Source organism: Protopterus annectens, chromosome 5.part0, assembly GCF_019279795.1.
Source record: "Protopterus annectens isolate FY-2018-M chromosome 5.part0, PAN1.0, whole genome shotgun sequence".
Lineage (NCBI taxonomy): Eukaryota > Metazoa > Chordata > Ceratodontiformes > Protopteridae > Protopterus > Protopterus annectens.
Window position 1 is genome coordinate 665,255,095 of NC_056735.1, and position 21,866 is coordinate 665,276,960.

General features: G+C 40.3%; 1 protein-coding gene across 3 annotated transcripts in view; it reads right to left on the bottom strand.

Moving 5' to 3' along the window:
- LOC122802746 (glycogenin-2-like) overlaps nucleotides 1–21,866 on the bottom strand; it is a 1,303,570-nt gene that overhangs the window by 902,904 nt on the left and 378,800 nt on the right. For all 3 annotated transcript variants that reach the window (XM_044072514.1, XM_044072513.1, XM_044072515.1), the window contains exon 6: nucleotides 424–640. In XM_044072514.1, coding sequence (XP_043928449.1) covers nucleotides 424–640 — 217 coding nt within the window. The remainder of the gene's footprint in view (nucleotides 1–423; nucleotides 641–21,866) is intronic.

The following is a 21,866-nucleotide window of genomic DNA, read 5'->3' on the forward strand; positions in this document are numbered from 1 at the left end:
AAGAGAAATGACAGCAAAGTTAAGAGCACTTAAATGCTTTCAGGAAAAACAGATAACCGAAGCTCATTAAAGTGACCACGGAAGCCTTCAGTTTTTAAATTTATACCCCTTATAAGTATTACAGTCCTCAAACTGTAATCTGGAAAGAAATAACTAGCACTAGCAACCACTGCCTACTAAAAGTTGGTCAAGTCACCGCATTTATGCACTTGCATTCCTGAGTACGTACCACTTCCATTTCAATGTTGCAAGCTACAGCCATACCATGTTTCACTGCTACCTACTGCTTTAAAAATAGGGCACAACTAAGTGGACCACATTCAATACTATTTTGCTTGCAAAAGCTTAGTATGGGTCACACATTTAGTATAAAGCTGCCCCCAAAAGTGCACACAAATACTGCATGTTCTGTAAATCACATACCGTATGATGATGAGACTCTCTGTGGTGGGCTTCTTCATGTTGTACTAGAAGAGGTACAATGTTACTGTGATACGTCTCCCACCAGGCACTTAGTAATCCTAGATTGTGACCCCCTGCACTGCCATCATCAGCAACTGTCCGTGTCTGTGGATTATACCTGTATTGCCAAGGCTTCACCGCACCGAGGAAGTGGACCACTTTTGCTTCACCACCAAAACTACAAAGGAAAGAAAGATGTTATCAGGTATGCCAAGCATTTTAAATGAGGTTATGTTCTGCTTTTTATAGCTAGGATAGACCAACATTGGTATGACAATTTAACATGTCATCTACTCACCAAGTAATTACTCAATGCTATACAATAAAACCTGAGGAGTTTACTACAGAAGGAAACTGTCCCATGTTCAACGAGGTCTTGTGCTCTCAAAGAAACTAACCTCACCAAACAAAATGTTACTTTCAGTCCAAAAATAAGGCAGGACCTCAGTATCTGAACCCAATAAATACAGGCATGTTTCCAATACGAGAACCGGCCAAATCTATGGTCACTGAAAACATTCAAAATATTTATTTTACATTTGTTGACCGAGCTAGTCTAGCTGGATATATGTCCATTTTCAGTAGAGGCCCGGGGAGAAAAGCTCCAGTATTTATTACAAGGTTTATAAAGTAGCAGCAAAACAAATATTATTTTAAGTTTTTTTTTTTTTTTGTGAGCGCGAGCAAATACTACATAATACAATGTATAGACAAACCATACATAGTAATTAAAATGAAATTTAACGAATTGATAAAAATGCATTGAGGTGTGAAGGGAAAGGTATTAGAGATATACGGAGAGAAAAGATAAGAGAAAGAATTAAGAAAAAAAGAGAGGAGAGAGGGTTAAGTCTGGGTTAGTGCAAGAGCATAGCCAGTGTTTGAGATACAGTTTTAGATTCCTTTTAAACAGTGAAAGTGAAGTGAGATGTAATCTCAGAGGGTAGTTTATTCCATATTTTTCTAACAGCATTTGAGAACAAGCAGTCTCCTGCTAAATTGTTAGTTTTAGTAGTATGGATCAGAAGTTCGAAGAGCACAGGTGTTTCAGGTTATTGTAAGGGGTAATGAGACTGGAAAGTATTGGGGTTTTTCTAGGTTGGTAAAGGGTCTTGTTCACTACTGTAAGCTGTTGGAGTTTGAGGTGGTTGGGAAGTTCAAGCCATCCTAGTTGTTTTAGGCTCAGGTAGTGATTGGTTCTGAAAGTAGATCCTGTAGCAAATCTAGCAATATTATTACAGGATGTTATTAGTTTATTGGTTATTTTTTTTTTAGAGATTAGTGAATATGGGTGAGGCGTAGAGTAGAGATTAGGTGGGTTCTAGCTATTGTGGTCCTTGCTAGTGGAGTGAGAGGGTTTGATTCTATATAATGATCCTATTTTTTTGTTAACTGATTTTATTGTATTGTTTATGTGAGAATCAAAGTTGAGATTGTTGTCTATAGTTATTCCTAATAGCTTAGTGGTAAGATCAGGAGAGATAACAGTACTGTTGTTGGAAGTAAGAGTGAAGTGAAGAGGGGTGGACTTTCAGGTTGATGAGAAGAGTAGCAGTTTAGTTTTTTTTAGGGTTGCGGAGCAGGCACCGTTGAGAGAAGCATTGTTCTACAGTGCTAAAAGCTTTTTGGGTAATAGACTGGAGTTCAGTTTGAGAGGTGGCTGTACAGATTATAGTAGAGTAGTCTGCATATTGAATGCAGGTAGTGTTTGGGATAGCTGTTTGCAGGTCATTAATAAAGATAGAAAATAGAAGGGGGCCTAGGATAGAGCCTTGAGGAACCCCTACAGAGATAGGAAGGTGATCAGACAGTGAGCTTTTCCAGAGAACTGCCCGTTGTCAGTTTTCTTAGTAAGATGTGAACCAAGTTATGGGAGGATCAAGTGAGAGAGAAGTAAGAATATGCAGAAGTTGGTGATTAACCATGTCAAAAGCTTTAGATAAGTCAATGAAGACTGCAGATAGACTATTTTTATTGCGGTTATAGTTGATAGAATTAGTAAAGGAGAGCAATGCAGTGGAGGTGTTGTGGGAAGGTCTAAATCCATGCTGGCAAGTAGGTTGTTTTGGAGAAGGTGATTTAGTAGTTTATGTATGCATTTTTCCAATATTTTTGCAAGAGGGGATAAGAGTGCTATAGGACAGTAGTTAGAGAAGTCATTGGAGTTCCCACCTTTGGAGTGGAATATGAGATTTTCCAGATGGAAGGAACAGTTCCTTCTTGTAGATCTGTTTAGGAGTATAGAGATGGGATAGGCGATAGCTTTGGCACCTATTTGAAGGAACTCAGCAGGGAGTCTGTCTGCAGAAGGGGTGTATATGTAAGATAATGCAAGACGCAAAGGTGACAGCTTGCTGGAAACAAACATGAAGCTAGATTTAGTTTTTTCCTTACGACAACACCACATGGTTACAATTTGTCATACATTCACACTCCAATGTCTGTTTTGTTCAAATAAGCAGGAGAGATGGGAATTATCTGGGCAGACATTAAGTGTAAGGCATAGTATAATTGATTAGCATCCCACTAAAGATTGAAAGAGCACTGCACTCATCTATGATATGGAGAATGGCAAATTTGACCTAATTTTATTTGGGAAGAAATGCAAGATTCCAACAAGAACACGTGATACAAGGCATGCTGACAATATGAAAGGCAGCCCACCCAGGATGTAAATCTGTGAACATGTGGTGTAGAAGTGATGCTACCCAATGTACCACTCTAGTTGTATTTACTGTCATGTAGTACAGTACAAAAAGCAGCATTATATCCCATCAGAAAGCAGGGGTGATCAAAGTTAGTACTGAGCAGTATTAGGATGCTGCATATCTGCTAGTATCACACTACCCCCTCCCAAAACCTATACCTGACAAAGCCAATTTAACTTAGGGGCTCAATATACAAAGATATTAGTGCTAAATTCAGTACAATTCACACATTTACATGTGCAGATGATTTTAGACATTTCTAGGCTTTCACGGGCTAATCATAGCATAGTAAAAATCTATTCAAATTCTAATTCCACAGTTTTAACAGTTTAAATCAGAATTACATCCACTTAGTCCTACCTTTGTCCCTAGTCTAGTCTGTTGCACTTGCTGTCAAACTTTAGTCCTCCAGGCAAATCCTACTGCATATGGGTACAATTCCTCCATTTTAGTCAAGTTAACAAATTTCAAAAGCATAGCCAAAATCTTTAATCTCCGAGAACCATGCCCTGATTTCTAACCTCTTGAACCCAGTCTTTACCACAGCCAAGACTACAGCAGGGGAAATGGGCCTTTGCTAGCAAACATTTAACAATTTTACTAATGTCTCTTAAAGCAGTGACACTCTGCAAACCAAGTTAAAAAAAGAAAATGGGCCTCACCATATGAAAAGAAATGCACCACAACCTTAGTGCAGATGCACTCCACCTTCAGACATACCTCCCCAGCTTTATTTGCCTCACCTCATGGAAGACATTTCTATCATGATTTTGTACATGAGCATGGCTTCTCATAACAGCTGAAAGTATTTTCCACTTTCCCACAGTGGGACTAAGTGGTTGTGAATGAAGCTTCAACCCAGCTATCCCTAATACTTAATTTTATTTAGTTCCAACAAAGTGATTACCAAAATGATTTCAATGCACCAAGATTTCTGCTCTGATTGTTAGCTTCAGAACAGATGTTTTGCTAAAAAACTAAAGGAGCACAACGCCATTTCCAAGATGATCAATCTTGAGCACAACAGCTTTATACAATGAGTAGCACCACTTACAACCATCTGCAAAAAAAATGTAAAATGCTTAAGCATCTAAAGTAGATTAAATAAATTCCTGTAAAATGCACGAGAAACATGCATAGCATTATGGTAAAATAGCAGAACCTGAATAAACTGCCCTGAAAGTGTAGGATATTTGTGGGAAAGAAGCAGTAACAAAATGCCCCTTTTAACAGAATACCTCCAAAGGTAAAACACTGAGAAGTGTCCCGAACACACACTATCCCCAAAGAGGCTAGACTGATCAAGTGACCGCAATAAATCAAAATTCAACAAAACTGCCTCTTTCCAACTATGAGGCCTGTGTAAAGCTCTGTTAATGGTCACAGTAATGTAGCTCATGTTTAAACCTGCGCATTATCCCCTCCCTGACAAGCCATACTGATGACAACCTGCCCCTGAAATGCATCAAGGTACTTCTCACTGACTATTGGATACCATTTCAGAAATGGATCACATTATGGTTATCTAAGGCATTCAGTTAAGTGCTAACAAACAAGGGAGCAAAGGCATGCTTCACAAATTCTGTAATGGAATTACATGGCAGTTACAGTTCAAGCGGTTTGTCTGCAGGGAAAAAACATGGCAACTACTAGGAGCTCTAAAGTACACAGCATGGCAAGTAAGTAAATGGACCACATGTCTACCTTAAATTGAAGGGAAACAGTTTACCCAGAAAACGGTTAGAGGGGAAATGCTCACTACTTGCACAAGTGTACTTTACATGCATGTAGCTTTTATAGCAGACATGCAACTCACATGCTACATGTGAATGCAAAGAGTATTTGCATGCTGCAAATCAAAGCAAGAGCACACAGGTAAATACAAGCTGTATAAAATCTTGCTTGCAATAGTGCTGATGCTTCATAACAGACCGACAAAAATGGTCAAAATAGTGGTTACACCCATCAGAGTTGGTGTTTAATAAAGATATCCTTTGTTGACCGGGTTAGTCCAAACAAACTGGAAGCTTCTTTTAAAGACTAGTATCGGGGAACTTCCCCTACAGCAGCAAGGAAGAAACCAAAGGGAAGCAGCACCATGGAGGATAGAAACTGGAGAGTTTACAGAAAATTTGGTGTCAATATGCAGCTTCAGAGTAGAGATTCCCGTGTGGTGCATGTTACAAAGAATGCAGCTGTCTCTATGCAAGAAAGGCTGTTAAAAGTGATGAGGGTAACAAATGGCATCAGGAGGGTTTGCAGATTAATGTTTTGTTAATACAGGATGATGCAGGTAACCATTCTGCCTTTTCACATGGTGAGATAGAAGTGGAAAGCTACCTGGTGATGTGGCAGCAGAGAATGCAGTTTAAACTTATGCAGTGACAGAGGAAAGCAGCAAACTGACAAGGTGTCTGGTTTTGTGGCAGCAGATAATGCAGTAACAAAACATATGCAGCAGTCACAGTAGGCACAAAAGGAGAGCAGCAACACTACATAAAACTTCTTAAAAATGTTTTTTTTACATTTGTTGATTGGGCTAGTCTGACTGGATATGTCTTTTTTCAGCAGAGGCCTGGGGAGAAACGCTCCAACATACAAACATTAGTAAGGACAGGTACAAAAAATTTAAGCCTATATAATAGTATATACATCCAGATACATTACATATAAACTACAAGTCAGAAGACAGGAAGTAAGAAGTATGTTATAAGTTTCCATAAAGCAGAAAGGTTGAGGGTGCTTTAAATACGGAGTTAAGTCAGGGTTGGTACAGGGGCAGAGCCAGTGGGTCTAGAGGTAAGTTTTGAGTTGGGATTTAAAGCAGGGGAGAGGAGATTGCTGTAAGATTGTGTGGTAGTGTTGCAATTGTCCTTACTGTGTTTGAGAACAAAGATTTGCCAGCTGTTATTGGGTTTAGAGGTGGATACAAGTAGTTTGTTGGAGGAACAAAGGCTTTTGAGATTACAGTAGGGAGTGATAAGGGAAGTGAGTATGGGAGTTTTTGTGGGTTTGTAAAGGATTTTGTGGGCTAAGGACAGCTGGTGAAATAGGAGCAGATTTTGTATTTTGAGCCAACCTAGTTGCCTTGGTTTTGGCAGTGATGAGATCTAAAGGTAGAGTTAGTGACAAATCTGGCAATATATTTGTAAGCAACTTTGCTGAGGTTAGCTTTGGACAAAGTGTAGATAGGCGAGGCATAGAGCAGGGTGGAAATGAGATCGGAATGAGCAATGGAAGTTCTGGAAAGAGGAGTAAGGAATGGTTTAATTTGAGGGAGCCTAGTTTTCTGTTAACTAATTTTGTGTTGGTGTATCAAAGGCCAGATTGTTCTCCATCTCAACTCGGAGGAGTCTGGTAGTTGGATCAGGTGATACGCTGGTGCCATTATTCTGCATGACAGTGAAGTTCATTGGCGGGGATTTTCGGGTAGGGGACAATTTTTTGGGCGGTTCAAAATTAAGCATTGCTTTAGGAACCATGTCTATATGGTTTGGAAAATCTGTTGGGTGAGGGAGTGCAATTCAGAGTGGGTTGAGGCAGAACAGATTAAAGTAGTCTCATCTGCATATTGCATACAGGTGGCAGGAGAAATAAGAGTATATAGATAATTAATGAAAATTGAGAACAGAAGAGGGCCAAGTATTGAGCTTTGGGGGACACCTAGAATAATGGGGAGGTTGTTGGACAAGTTATTGTGCCAGTGCAGCCTGTTGTGCAGTTGAGTGGAACCACTTAAATCATTTGCACTAGACACAAATTCAATAAATGTTAACAATATGTCATGACCGACCATATAAAAGGCTTTGGATAGATCGACAAGGTGGAGGCAAGTATATTATTGTTCCTATGTTTATTAGATGTATGTTTAGGAAAGGAAGGCAGAGGTGGTGCTATGGTAGGGTCTCTGAAGCCATGTTGACATTTAGCTAGCAGATTTTTAGTTAAGATTTTAAGTTAATTCAGAAGTTGCTTCTGGACACATTTTTCCATGATTTTAGCAAGAGGAGAGAGTAAGGCTATGGGTCAGTTATTGGAGAGCTCGGTTGAGTTTCCACCTTTATGTAGGGGAATACGATACATTTCCCAGAGTGAAGGAATGTAGCCTTCGACAACGGTTCTGTTAATCAGGGTAGTGATGGGATAGGTTAAAGCATTAGCAGCAAGTTTTAGATATTGAGCAGGAAGGTCGGCTGATGGAGAAGAGGGCTTATGTTTATGAAGAGAACAGATCAGTGAGTAGGGTATGGGTTGTAGTTGAAATGTGGGGATATATGTGTTGGAGGTGGTCAGACAGGAGAAGTCAGGGGAGAGTTGATTTGAGAGCGACTGGACAGTTTCAGTAAAGGTATTGAAGGCATTTGCAGTTTGGGGTTCTTGGGAGGTGCCCGATGGGTTTTGAGTGTCCAAGTGGCCAGGTTTTAGGAGACTGTTCCAGCCCAGAACTTGTGGGTTATGTAGGTTAGCTTGTTGCAAATGGCAGTAGTGGTTTCTTTCATCACCAAGTACTGCTTTTTTCTTATTTGTCTTAAAGTTTAGTTGGTCAGTAGGATCTTTAGTACTATGGTATTTGGACCAGAGTTTTCAGAATTTTTTGCCTCGTGTCCTTGGTTAGTCATGGGGAGGGTTTTGTTCAAAGTCTGATGGATCTTGCTGGAGCATGCGAGTCAAGGATAGATAAGAATTTAGAGTTGAAGTATGTCACAGCATCATCCTGTGGGAGGCGTTTAAGAAGAGGAGGCCAGTTGCAAGATCTAAGTTCAGACTTGAAAGCTATCTGGGTTAAAGTTTGTTTGTTCTAACCATTTTTTATTTAGTTAATTTGGGGTGATCAGTTTTATATCTTAAGGGCATGGTCACTTATATCAGGCAGAGTACCTACTGTATGTTTGGTGGTGACCATCAGGATCCAGTCTAAAATGCTTTCTTTGTTGCTACGTTTGTTTGTTCTGGTAGGGGATAGGATGGTTTGTGAAAAAACATGAACATTTAAGTGGGTGAAAGGGGCAGCTGAGGAGCAGGACTTCGTCAATATTGACATTAAAGGATTATGGTTTCTTGTGGGAACTGAATGGCCAGCCAGTTGAAGATTTCTTCTAGGGTACTATTATTGCCTGGGGAAGGTAGATGCGGATTATATTAATGGATTTATAGGTATAGAGATGGAATTCGGATACAAGGATTTTGGCATTACTTTCAAAGGGAGGCTTATCCTGTAATGCAGTGATTTGCATACCTGTTTTGTAGAAGATTGCTATTCCGCCACCCTTTTTTATTTTTGTCTAGGCAATGGATTTTGCCAGGGGGAATAATCTCCTGGTCCTGAATTACTTGCTTAAACCAGGTTTCAGACAGGCAAAGGATGTCAAATGAGTAAACGTCCAAGTAGAGCATGAAGGTGTGCAATTATACTTTTAATACTATGGATATTAAGGTGTGCTATAGTGAGAGCTTGGGGGTTTGGTTAGTAAATTTGAGTTGGAGGGAATGGTATAATGAGGATTTCTAGTGGTTGTGTTTGCACCTGGGTTAGGATGAATGTCACCTGCTAGGAGGATTAATCTTTTTAAACTGTTAGAGGGTTTAGGTAGTAGGAGTAGGGTTTCTAGTAGGTAAATGTAAACCTTTCTGTGAAATTTCATTGGAAGGTAGCTGGCATAAGTTAAAACAGTGGTGAGAAGGATTTATGTAATAAGTTGTGTGTGGAGAAAGTTAGATTCTGTAAGGTTATGATGTTCATAGGATGTTAGAAGGTAGGGTATTAAGGAACGGGAGAACTGAGTAGGATAAGTTGTTTTGAGTGCGCTGATAGTAGAGTTGGCAGTGATAGTAGGGGTGCAAGAAATAGTTTGGGAAGAGGAAGAGTAAGTGGAGATAATTACAGGAGGAGATTGACGAGCGCAGTCAGTGAGTTAAGTGGCAGGTGGGTGGTGATAAGTAGTTCAGGAGGGGAGGGTGAATGGAAGAAATCAAGTGGGGGAGTGGTTAAGGATGTATAAGTGTAGGCTGCCTGGGGGGCGGGTGGAATTTGGGGGCAAGGTAGGGGAGCAGAGTGAACCCGCAGGGCAAATTGAGCAGTAGAGCCAAGTGGAAGAGAGGACTGCAAAAAACTTATCACTAGCTTACACTTAAAAATAAACGAGAATGGCTTACAGTTTTAGTGAAAGTAAATTGCAGACCCTTTCATACAGTAAAGAATCGGGAGATCTAGCAATAGAATAACTGCGAGGTCTAGCTATAGAAGGGGAGTAGGGTTTGAATGACTATCTGGTATAGGAGTTAGTATTGTATCATGTGATCAATTTCTGTGAAGAAAGCTGCCTCCTAGTGGCAAGAGGGAAAGACAACAGGAGGGAAGGGAGGAAAAATACCAACTGAGAATAAGACCAAAAAATTACACTGTAGCAGACTGATAAGTACTAGATAATTTGGCAACAATTCTGTGTCTAAAGGCACAAGATGAAATTTCACCGAAGTGTGTGCATATTTCTGCGCAAAAAGTAGTTTTGTAGCCCTTAAAACATTAGTTTTAAATCCATGTTCCAAATATGGAAGACTAAAAATATGGAGCCATAGTTATGGTATTAAAATATTAATTGACAAAATATTTGTTTTAAACTGGTAATTTAACAGCTTGGCAATTACTTAAACATAACTGGATTGGTATAGTCAAGTATAGAGCTGGCACCCAAAACACCACCACCTTCCCCCCAGCCATTAATGTTGCAAGGCTTCTTTTTAGTCCGAAGCTGTTTTGGAATGTGAAAACAGTGAAACACTTAAGTGTTACTTTTATAGCTGGTCAGAGGACATTAAGACATGCTGGCCAGCATAATCCACTATTTCAATTGATTGTGACAAGGTGAAATATAACAAGTGTGGGAGAAAGGACATAGAAAGGTGTCCCTGAATGAATAATGTGCTAAAGGGGCACTTTTGGATGTATTGTCAACAGCAAACAGTAAATGAAAACGAGATATTAAATTTATATAAAAATATTTTGCAATGCTGTACCATTTTCTCATCTACTCACTGTATTTTCAAAATGGAGTAATATTCTTATTGTATACTTACTGCTGTAAAGTCTATAACCTGTATGCTATCAACTTCTGTAAATTTTTCTTCTCTGTAAACTTATGGAGATTTCCTCCTCAGGACTCCTCTGAAAATGGACACTTGTCCAGTCAGGCTATCCTGGCAAACAAATTTTAAATTGTATGCATAACTAGCAAGGAAATAATCATTCTATATGGCGGTTAATTTTAAATAGCAGGAGCCTAGTGATTTGAGAAATATGAAAAGGGAGGAAATGATAGCTGTGGGGAGCTGAACGAACTTGCAGAAGGGGGTTACTTGGATCAGAAATTGATTTTGTATTATCAGGAGGTTTGGGGGTAGCGGATGGTGATACAGGCAAGTTTTTAGAACATTTAAAAATACGGATAGCAATGATGGAATAAAGTAAATAAAAATGAGAAATTATGGGATGAACAATGTAGGAAGTATTGCAGTTATGAAGGACTTCTATAAAATCTGATCTGAATGGTAGAATGAATACTAAAATGTTTTTTCAATGCGAGGAAGAAAAAAGTATAGGGAAATCAGTAGAAATTACAGAATCTACAGAATGAAAGTTTTAAAATATGGAAAAATGTAAAAAAAAGTAAGGCATTGTGCTTAGGCAGAGATTTGCAAGCAAGTAGCTATCTACATATTTGGGCATTACTAAGGGCTAGTAGTATAATTAAGGAAATGAAAAAAAGTAAAAGGAGAGGTAAATGAGCAAATTAGAGTAAAAAGGAAAAGGACAGAATGGAAAGTAAAAACTTCTAGAATGAGTTGAACAATTCAAATCAAATTTCTACAGAAAGTGTGATGAGACTTAGGGACACAGGTGGACAGTGGTCTCACCTTCGATAACCACATCGCCACAACAGTCAGGAAATCCTTCTATGTGGCACATCTCATCACGAAGGGCTTTTCATCCAGAAGAAAAGGAGGTCATTGTCCCACTGTTCTCATCCCTCAGACCCGTTATAGAATACAATGCCCCATTTGGTATGTACCTCTCAAGACATCTGCAACAACTGGAAAGGCCTCAGAAATACCTCACTAAAAGAATCACAGGCCTAAAGCAGATGCCCTACGCTGACCGCCTTTAAAAACTCCAGCTATACTCTGTCACATATAGTCTACTCAGAGGTGATCTCTGCTTAACATACAAGGCCATGTCAAACCCAGAGCTGTTGGACAGGCTAGAAATCCCAATCCCTCAGAGCTACACGCTCCAGGGATCTAAACCTTGTCATCACAATAAACAAAACATGCTGGAGGGATTGGTTCCTGACCCAGAGACTCCCCAGACTCCGGAATAGATTGCCCATACATGTCAAGCAGAGAGCCTCTTTGGACCTCTTCAAGAGGAACCTTGGCGATTGGATGGGAGAAAGGAAATTCACCCCAGGGATCACGTCAGTCGCCCTGCTAGACAGGGGTCCAGGAAAGTAAATAATGTGGGAAGAAATAGCCAGGGAATTGTTATGGCTAGGCTTGTATAGGCCCTAGGGCTGATAGGTTCATAGGTTGGTACTAGGCTATTAATGAATTGAAGTAATCAGGAAAGTATATGATTTAATATCAGGCCCAGAGGGTATAGCATATGAACGTACAAGAAATTAATGAACTGAGTATTTTGGCAATTTACTGAATGAATGGTTGAAGCTGTGCTGAAGAGTTATGTAGTGGGATATTAAAGTTATAATAAACATGAACTGTCTAAACCCATCACACTAAACAGAATTTTTAGCAGAATAGAGAATGGAAGGAATGAGGAATATTATGGAAAAAATTAAATGTTGTAAAAGGGAAGGGATGTCTAGAATTGTTCTAGGTTGAGAGAAACTGATAAGTAAATGTAAAAATGACGGTAGGTTATAGCAGCAAAGCATTCGCTACAGTATAACATTATGCTTGGTGGGATGTTATGGAGAAGTATGGAACAGATAACTGAACTGGTGTGTGCAAGCTGGCATATCAAAATAGTGAGACTTAACGTACGAGTGGCTGAGTAAACAAATATGCACGAGGTGTGGTATAAGACAATGTCGTCCTATTAGTGAACACTGCACTGGCAATGAATGCAATAGCGAGTGAAGTTACCTTATAAAGTGAAAAATGCTAGAAATGTGGTCAAAAGGAGATGGTGATTACAGTAGCCGACATATGCAGATGCTATATTTGCAGTTAAGAAAAATATGACTGAAGTGTTGGTTTGTATAAAGAATATTTAAAGGAAGTGAGAACGACCTTAGATAAAGATAGAAGTAATGGTTTGGGTGATGTGGTGAAAAATTGTGGTGTATTTTTCAATGAAGTGTCTTTGCTAGGGATACAATTTGGGAAAATTATGGAGGTATTATACAATGGTAGGGGGCTGATAAATGAGATGGGTCTTAGGAGGAGGACAAGTTAGCATTCAGAAAAGTTTAATCAGATGAATTCTCTATTAATAGGAAAAATAGCACATGTCAAATGTTTACATGACCCCAGAAAAATGAAAAGAAAATTGTGAAAATGATGTTCTTTCATGTGGAGTTGAAGATTAAACTCATTGAAAAGAGGAGTGCTGTATCCAAGTGAAGATGAAGGGAGATTGGGGTTACTAAATCTGGCTGATTATTCTGCTTCTTTAAACATGTATATGCAGTATTGAAGTAGGTAAAGGAAGAGAATGAGAAATTAATGAGAATGTTTAAAAGTACAAAGTTTTGTGAGATGAGAAAAAAAATGAACATGTAAAAGAAATTAAAAAATGCTAACATGGAAAATAAAACAATGATCAAGAAAGACATAATGATGTTGTATAATGGTGCAATGCAAACAATCATTTCTGGAAATTTTCCATGTCTGCATAAAGCCACTGAAGTAAAAAAGTGTACCAAGACAGTGCACCAGGATTTCATACTGGGGTGGAAAGTTATCAGCAAAAGGGGACTATGCCATATAAAAAAAGTTTAAAAAGTGTGAGTTTATATTGGGGGGAGGGAGAGACCATTTTTTGAAACGTAAAATTGGTGCAACAAATTATATATGGATGCTGTAAGAAAAAAGTGAGAAAGGTAGATAAGAATTTTATGTAATATAGATTTGGATTAAAAGACTGAATGACATTTTAACAGAAAATTGATTTGGGTAGATATATTGGAAAACAGACTACTGTAGAAGGAGCAGGTGTAAAAAAATAGAAATGTGCATAACTGTGTCTATAAATATGTACACTGTAAAGTAAATACTGTTATGTTCCATTAAATGACCCCATACTCTTCCACAGGTGTTATGGAATGTTTTACATTCACCTGACCTGCTACCAACTGAAGCAAATGGGTAGTCTAATGTCTCATTTGATGGCTGGGACACTTGGGCATACAGCACCACCATTATGCTGCCCTGCCGTGTCAATCTACCTGGTGGCGAAGAGAACAGCCTTCTTCAAAGGCGAGTGGGGTAACTATTGTGCCACTGATTTACCCATACTTCATTATGAAGTCTTTTAAAGATGAGGAAATAGTAAAGTATGTGTATGTGTGCAATTGCTAAAATAATGGACTGGTAATGCACAATCATACTAAATGCCTGCTCTGGTAAAAGTTGGTCAAAATGGCACCTATGGATGCCAGTACAGGAACAAACTGTATGAGCATTTACTGAGACCAAGAATACTTCTGCTGTACTTTCTGGGAATGTTGACTTAAATCCATATTAGAATATGAATAGTTGTTTTGCTTACTAATCTCGTCTGAAGACACCCCAGAACAATCGAGTCCACCATGAACTAAGGGAATGAAATGCCAGTCAAGTGATTAGGAATGCCACACTCCAAGACATTCAAATAATGGTGTAAATTTCCCAGAATGCAGTAGATTAGAAGGAATAACCCTCAAAATGCTTTCTGAAGTCATGCAAGCAAATCATAAAACTAGAATCTTTTGATTAAGAAAGGCAGGCACCCCTTTACTGAAGAGCCTCTCACACCTTACTTTTATGGCTTTAACTTTTGAATTTTGATTGATTCAAGAACTTTTACTAAAAGTAAAGTACCTGCTCACAGAAAAATCACACTAAAGGCCCATATTGGTCCTGATGCACTGGACAAATGAAATGAAAACTGCACACCAATACTGGACATGCAATATTAAATGGTCATGTAAATATTAAATGCCTTATTTACAGTGTGTAGCTCGACTATATCAATACAGGGAACAATGAAAAAATAACTTGCTTCCCATGTTGGAAGATACAGTTGTGCAAGTTACTTGCATTAACATTAGATGTTTGAATCCCTCACTGCTGAACTAGCCTTCAGCCTTAGTCTTGTATGCTGACCTGGATATATCCTGTCAGCTTCACAAATCTCTGGCTCCCTCAAACCTACACTGGATTGGCTAACCCTTGAAGGGAATTCAGTAGCTCGTGTATACAACTTAAAGACACTCTTGCCCATGCAGAGAAAGCTTACTCATACTGTTTGTGTATTTTCAAGGTTCAGTGACAATTTTATCCCAACTATATACACAGGTTCATAGGCAATTAGGCTAATGGCACAACAGCCTTTATAAGCCTAGCCAGTAATACCCAGGATATGACTTATTTTAGTTCATAAGATATAGGATGGGGTAATTCTCTCCACGGCCTGTTCAAGCCAGTGGGTCTAATAAAGTCCCCCTCATGCAGAGGGGGTACTGCTGCAGTTTCATTCCTCTGAGACAAAGATCATCCAGAGGCTTTGGTTAGAGTGGATTTCTAGTGGCCCTGATAGATTCGGTTTTAGTCATTTAAGAAGCATCTTGGAATGTTTTCAGGACCCATGGATTCCCGTTTTTGGCTTCAGCAAGTCCAGTATGGGATCAGTTCCCTTTATAATGGCCAGTAGGTAGATAGTTGCAGGTATTTCTTTGAGTGTGGTAGGTGGATGGTGGGAGAAGTTTGAACTAGACTAGTCTGCCAGCAGGTTTGCTGTAGTTGCAGACTGGCTGCAAGTGTTGCTGCAGCACAAACTCCAAGGATTCAAGCTACCCTGGTAAGGCAAGATGCAAATCTAAGCACTCCAAGGGTGTTGGCTCTCAGATTCACAGGGGCTTCTTGCAGGAGACCCCAAAGGAATATTCAGAGGTGTTAGCGGGGGTTAACACCTAGTACCCCACATGCTTCCTGTAGTACACAGGACTTTTCTACTTTTTGACCTGACACTGTCCATATTCAATCGCAGAGGAATCTTTCTACCCATACTTTGCAGGGGCTGACTAGAGGCTTCTCTTTTGTGCCCTCACAAAGAGCTAGTTTATCTAATCTGCTCTTGGACCAACTGTAAATGTGAAAGCTAAATGTGAAAGCTAAATGTGAAAGCTAAATGTGAAAGCTAAATGTGAAAGCTAAATGTGAAAGCTAAATGTGAAAGCTAAATGTGAAAGCTAAATGTGAAAGCTAAATGTGAAAGCTAAATGTGAAAGCTAAATGTGAAAGCTAAATGTGAAAGCTAAATGTGAAAGCTAAATGTGAAAGCTAAATGTGAAAGCTAAATGTGAAAGCTAAATGTGAAAGCTAAATGTGAAAGCTAAATGTGAAAGCTAAATGTGAAAGCTAAAATGTGAAAGCTAAAATGTGAAAGCTAAAGGATGAAGTTTCTGATGAGCCATTTCAGCCTAGTAAGCATGCTGTCTTGAGAAAACTCAGTTTTTATAATCCCCCCTTTAAACAGTACTTTACACACTTTCTTGCAGGTTTGTGAATGAGACAAGACTGCTTTTATTTAGAGTCAATACACCTGGTACAGCGAGTCCTGAACAAATGTCTGCCTTGTGGTGACTGGCATCTGATAAAACTGAGGATAATGAAAGCAGATCAAGGAACAGGGATTGTTTTAATGGCGCAGTCCCAATATGGGTGCACTCTAGAAAAAGACTTTCGTAATAGTCAGTACTACAGACTTGTCTCTGGAGGATGTGTACCGTAGTTTTTCCTACATAGATACCACTCTTAAGACTATGGAGAGAGCACAGGCTATTTCCACATCAGAAGCACAGTTTGACAGTTTTTAAATCACAGTCTTGGGAAGTTTTTTGGTATTCCTAAGCTAAAGGACTGCTGTGACGTACCCTTTCGACGTGGTATCGAATAGGAAGACTAAGACTGAGAATATAGCAGAGTACCTAGACTGGGTTTTAAATCCAATTGTAAAGAGGACACCATTCTACTTGAAGGATCTGTGGCATTTTACATGAGCTACATTTGCATTCACCTACTGCTATGCATACGATGGTCACCCTAAATATAGAAGCACTCTACACCAACATTCCTCACGATGAGGACCTCCAGTATTTGTGATCATATCTTGCTAAAGCCACCACTTTTTCCAGAGAAAAAATAAGCTATTTGCACATTAACTGTGGTCCTTTACAGCAATCTTTCATTTTAATGGTGCGGCATACCAACAAGTAAAAGTAGTGGTCATGGGCTCTAAAGTATCACCTGCATTTGCTAATTTGGTGCTTGCTGCGTGGGAAACTAGTACACATACACCTACCAGGTTTTATTTACACTAGGGTGTAAAAGCATTATACTGAGGATGTATTCTTTGTTTGGCAGAGTACTGAAAAACAATTGCATGCTTTTACTGGCTCTCAGAGAGTATTCCATTTCTAAAGTTTAAACCGTCAGGAGTTGGTAAGAAAGTGAATCTTTTGGACACGGATTACTTCAGACAAATCAGACTTTCGTGGGACTATCTACAGGAAAGATTTTTTTGTAAAAACTACCTCCATTTCACTAGCACGCATCCTTTCTTTATGAAAAAGAATGTGGTGCTGGGTCAATACATCAGACTACCACGCATTATCAGTGGTGATAATTTTCACAGGGAATGTGACTTGAGTTACTTTTGGACAGGAAATAGAGTTCTGCTTAATTCAGTGCTGGAGGTACGACAGGCTCATCCTGCTAAGTTTCCACCAGTCATTACTCATGGTTTTGTTGCTGAATCCAATGAATCCCTCTGAGTGACCCAATCCACTCTCAGAGTCGCACCACACCCACTATAGGAACTCAAAACTGCAGAAAGGTTTGCACATCTGAACACTTTTGTGAATGAAATAAACGGCTCTCACCAAACTACAACCTCATGTTTGACCCAGCTGGTTTCACCTGATAGACGCATCAGTTTCCCTCTGCCAATCTGCAGAGATTGTGAAGCAATAAGGGATATAATTACTAGAAACTGGAGTGTTTTGACAAGTAACTGATATTACATACATACTAGAAGCACCTACATTTCTACATAAAACACCATCATTACAGCTCTCTTTTGAAAATAGGGTTACTCCTTTCAGCAGTAGCTGAACACAGACATGGCCCCAGGCATGTTTTCATGTGAAAGGTGTGTGGCTTGTGCTTACATTTACACTGGTTCATCTTTCAGCTTCACAAACTGCAGTAAGACTGACAATATAAGCATTTTGATTGCAATACTTATGCAGGTGTGTTCATGACTTTCAAGTAAACTCTCTGCTCGTATTAAGGACATTGTGCAGCCATTAGGGGCAGAGATCAGAGGAATGCCCTTGCTAAGCATAGCCTTTTTTGCAATGCGTTCATAAAATTAAATTTTGTTTTGGAATATGTTGTTTCTTTCTTTGGTGATTTGGAAAGAGGTCAGTGAACTCAAATGGCAGCTGCTGTTAAATGCAAACACTTCTCCAGAGCCGAATGAGACCAAATTTAAAATCTGCATTGAAATGGTACAGGTAGTTTGCCATTTGAAATGTTAAGCTAGCCTGTTTTATTGCTGTCATGATTTCTTTACATGAACACCTACTGGTTTAATTATTCGTACTATTGGGTGAAGACTGAATTGGTTTATTACCTTACTGACTTTCTTAAATGTCTGGGATTTTTGTATTTTATCTGAAGTTCTTGACACAAAATGGGGGGGGGTGCTAAACATTTGTTCTTCCCAGTTCTGTCTGGTGACATGGAAGTTTACTTTATAATTTAAAAAAAGTCTTGGTTATCATTCATCTTGGAGGCTCTCTACCTCAGTTTGCTTTGGCAGATTTCACCAGCTCTCCAATTTTAGGCTAGTCAGTCTTTTTACACTTTGTCTGTTCCTTCTTGGCTTTGGAGAAGTTTTCCTTTTGTTGAACAGCCTATTTATGCTATAGGTTCAACAGGATGAATTTTGCCAGTAATCATAGGTTCATAGGTTCATACTAGGCTATCTGCCCTAGGGCATTTATAAGCCTAGCCAGAGTATGTTCCCCATTTTAAATTAATTTTGCTATGCCCTTGTTCGAGGTTAGTATACTGTGCCTCTGTCTAACAGTGACACAGAAGTGATACCCGGGGTAAACCTATGATCTCCCATCCATTCATCAAGATTCCTCTTGGAGAGTCAATGAGGGACTCTGCCTAACCTGGACTGGGATTTTATTCCATGGTGAAGGGAGCCTCTGGGTTATGAATCTGTCCCTCCAGCATGTCCTATTTGAGTGCTGAGGTTCAAGTCTCTCGATGGGATTTGGATTTTTGAGGTGCAGCATGTCCGGTTGGACATGGCCTTATACGTCAGGCACAGGTCACCTCTGAGCAGGCGGTATACCACTGAGTAGAGCTGGAGTTTCCGGGCAGCATATGGCATCTGTTTGAGTCCTTTGATCCTCTTGGTGAGGTACTTTTGGGGTCTTTCCAGTTGCTGCAGGTGTTTGGTAAGGTACATCCCAAAAGGGGCATTGTACTCGATTATGGGCCTGATGAGGGATGAGTAAAGAGGCACGATGACCTCTCCTAATCTAGATGTGAATCCCTTCATGATTAGGTGGGCTATATAAAATGTTTTTCTTACCACTTTGGCCACGTGGTTGTCAAATGAGAGATTGCTATCAACTTGGGTCCCCAGGTCCCTAATGACTTCTTCTGAATGGATTACCACCTATGTGGTAATTTGTGGGCACTTTGTTTTTGCCAAAGGGATGACTATACACTTTTAGCTTGAGGCCATGGCTCTGGCACCAGTTGTCTGTTTCTATGAGGCCCTTTTGGAGGATGCTTGGGTCGGCTGGAGAGTCTATTATGGTGCCCAGTTTGCAGTCATCTGCGAACTTGGTCAGCCACAGTCCTTCCGTGTTGGCCTGTACCTCCGAAAAATATATACCAAACAAGAGAGGTCCCAGGACTGAGCCTTGTGGGACGCCACTAGTAACTGGTTTGGAGTCTGACATGGCTCCAGCAATTCTAACCATGTGGGATCTGTCCTTGAGCCAGTTTGCAACCCATCTAGTGACATAGGGGTTTATATTTAAGCTGGTGAGCTTATCTATAATGCCTGAGTGGGGTATTGTATCGAAGGCTTAGGTCCAGATAGGCTGTGTGGACCACCTTCCCTTCGTCAATGGCCTTGGTGACTGTTTCAAAGAAGTCAACCAGAGGAAGGATCTGCCCTTAAAGCCAAACTGGGTAGGATCCAGTGTCTGTAGGTCCCCAATATCTTTATTTATGAGGTCCATGATGATCCTTTCCATAGCTTTACAGACCAAGCTAGTCAGGCTTATGGTTGAGGCACCACCTTTGTGGAGAGGGACCACTGTTGCTGTACGCCACTCTTTGGGTACATATCCTGTAGTAAGGCTGAGATTGAACAGTAGTTTTATGTTTGGGTTTAGCTCTTCTTGGAGTTCATAGCCTGGGACACAGTCTAGTCCCATTGATGCTGTGTTTTGCTTTGGAAGGCGGCTCACCTGAGCATCTGAGATGCACTCTGCTGGATATTTGCCCTTTTGGTGGGTGAACCTGTCAGCTAAGATGTTGGCAATGTCTGTGGGATCAGTGTATTTTTTGTCATTTTGGACTAATTCTGAGCATATCTGGGAATTCCCACCCAGGTTCCTAACATAACTAAAGACAGCCTTGTGATTATCTTTAGTGTCCTGTGCAATTTTTCTCTCAAAGCTGGCCTTTGATGATTTTATGAGTGCCCTTAGTTTTTTGCTAATACTGATCAGAGATGCCTTCCTTTTTGGGATTTTGCTCTATCATGTAGTAGCTTCCTCCTTCTATTGTATAGTTTGTTTATGGCTGGGGTCCACCAGACAGGTAGTCTGCCTTTGGAGGATTAGGTCTTGGTTTTATTTGGGATTGCATGATCTGTGCATTCCTGAAGGTGTTCATAGAATGCATTTATAAAGGATTCTGCGGTCTGGGCCGTATTTTCCACAGGCCCGGGGGCTTTGAAGGATTCCACCTCGGTTTTGAGGAGTGTGAAATTTGCTTTAGAGAAGTTTTTCACTGTGGTTTTCTGGGCATGTGAATATCCAGTGAGATCAGTTTATGGTCTGATCTTACTAGTGAGGTCTGGAGCATAGAGTCCCCATGTTGGTGATGATCAGGTCCAGTATGTTTTCCCTTCTTGTGGGAGTGGTAACAAGTTGTTCCATAGCATTTGAGTTTATGAATTCTAGGAACCTTTGGGCAAGGGTGTTGGAGCTAGAGTAATGCTCCCAATCTATGTTTGGGTAGTTGAAGTCGCCCAATATAATGGTGTTCGGAGAGACCTTCATATTTTCCAGTGTTCTCAGAAAGGCAGAGTGGGGTTCCTGTGTTTGGGAGGGTGGTCTGTAGCAGGCTATAAACTGGAAGGCAGTTTTACCCACTGTTAGTTGCACATGGATAGTCTCTGATGCTTGCTTTGCCACCAACCTGGAGGTGTGGGTATCTTTGATGAATATCGATACTCCCCTCCTTTTGTGGTTCAAGTTTTGGGGCCTAAAAGCATGGTATGAGGTATAACCTGGTAGTGCTGGGGTGCTCTCGGGAGTCCTGAACCAGGTTTCTGCTCCATGCCAAGGAGAGTTCGTGCATCTTGAGGTTTAGACTTCTAGCGTTGAGTAGCATTACTCTTAGTTTCTTATCCCTTGTGATACCTATGGAGGTGGGTTTGTCTTTTGAGCCTTGCCTAAAAAAGGCACTATGGGGGTAGCAAGAGCCTTTGCCAATATCCGAAAGCCCAGGGGTGACAGGTGCAAGCCGTCCCTAGCAAAGCATCGTGCATATCATCGGCATTGGATCCCCTTTGAATGACACCAATACTTAAGCCAATTGTTGAAACTGATCTTGTCTTCATATTGTGGCATCATTCTTGGTGAGTGTAAGATGCTACTCAAGGTCAGGGTCATACCAGCCTGGGCTACATGCTCAGAGAGCTCCTCTATGTCTCTTTTCATGTAGTCCTCAGGTAATTCACACCAGCATGGACAATGACAGAGTCATATTTGTACTTGCCTTGGAGTGACCTGAGTGCTTGCGTTATGTGGCGGATCCTAGCGTCAGACAGGCTGCTCACCGTGACCTTCTTGTTCAGCCTGGTGAGCGGGACGTCAGTGTGCCTGACGATAGAGTCACCTATTACAAGTGTATCAGGTGTGTTTAGCCTTAAGGGCTGTGACTGTTCGGCACACTGGCTTTGTGAGATGTTGCACATGTTTTGTTTTGGGGTAGCGGTTGCTTGGGTGTCTGCTTTGGAGGTCTCTCTATTTAGAGCCTCCGAGTACGTTTGTGTGATTATATGTTTGGTTTGCTGTCGTAGTAGGTCTATGTGAGACTGGAATTGTAGTGAGTGTGGTTTCCTTCTCCTCCTGACTGGTTATGCCAGTA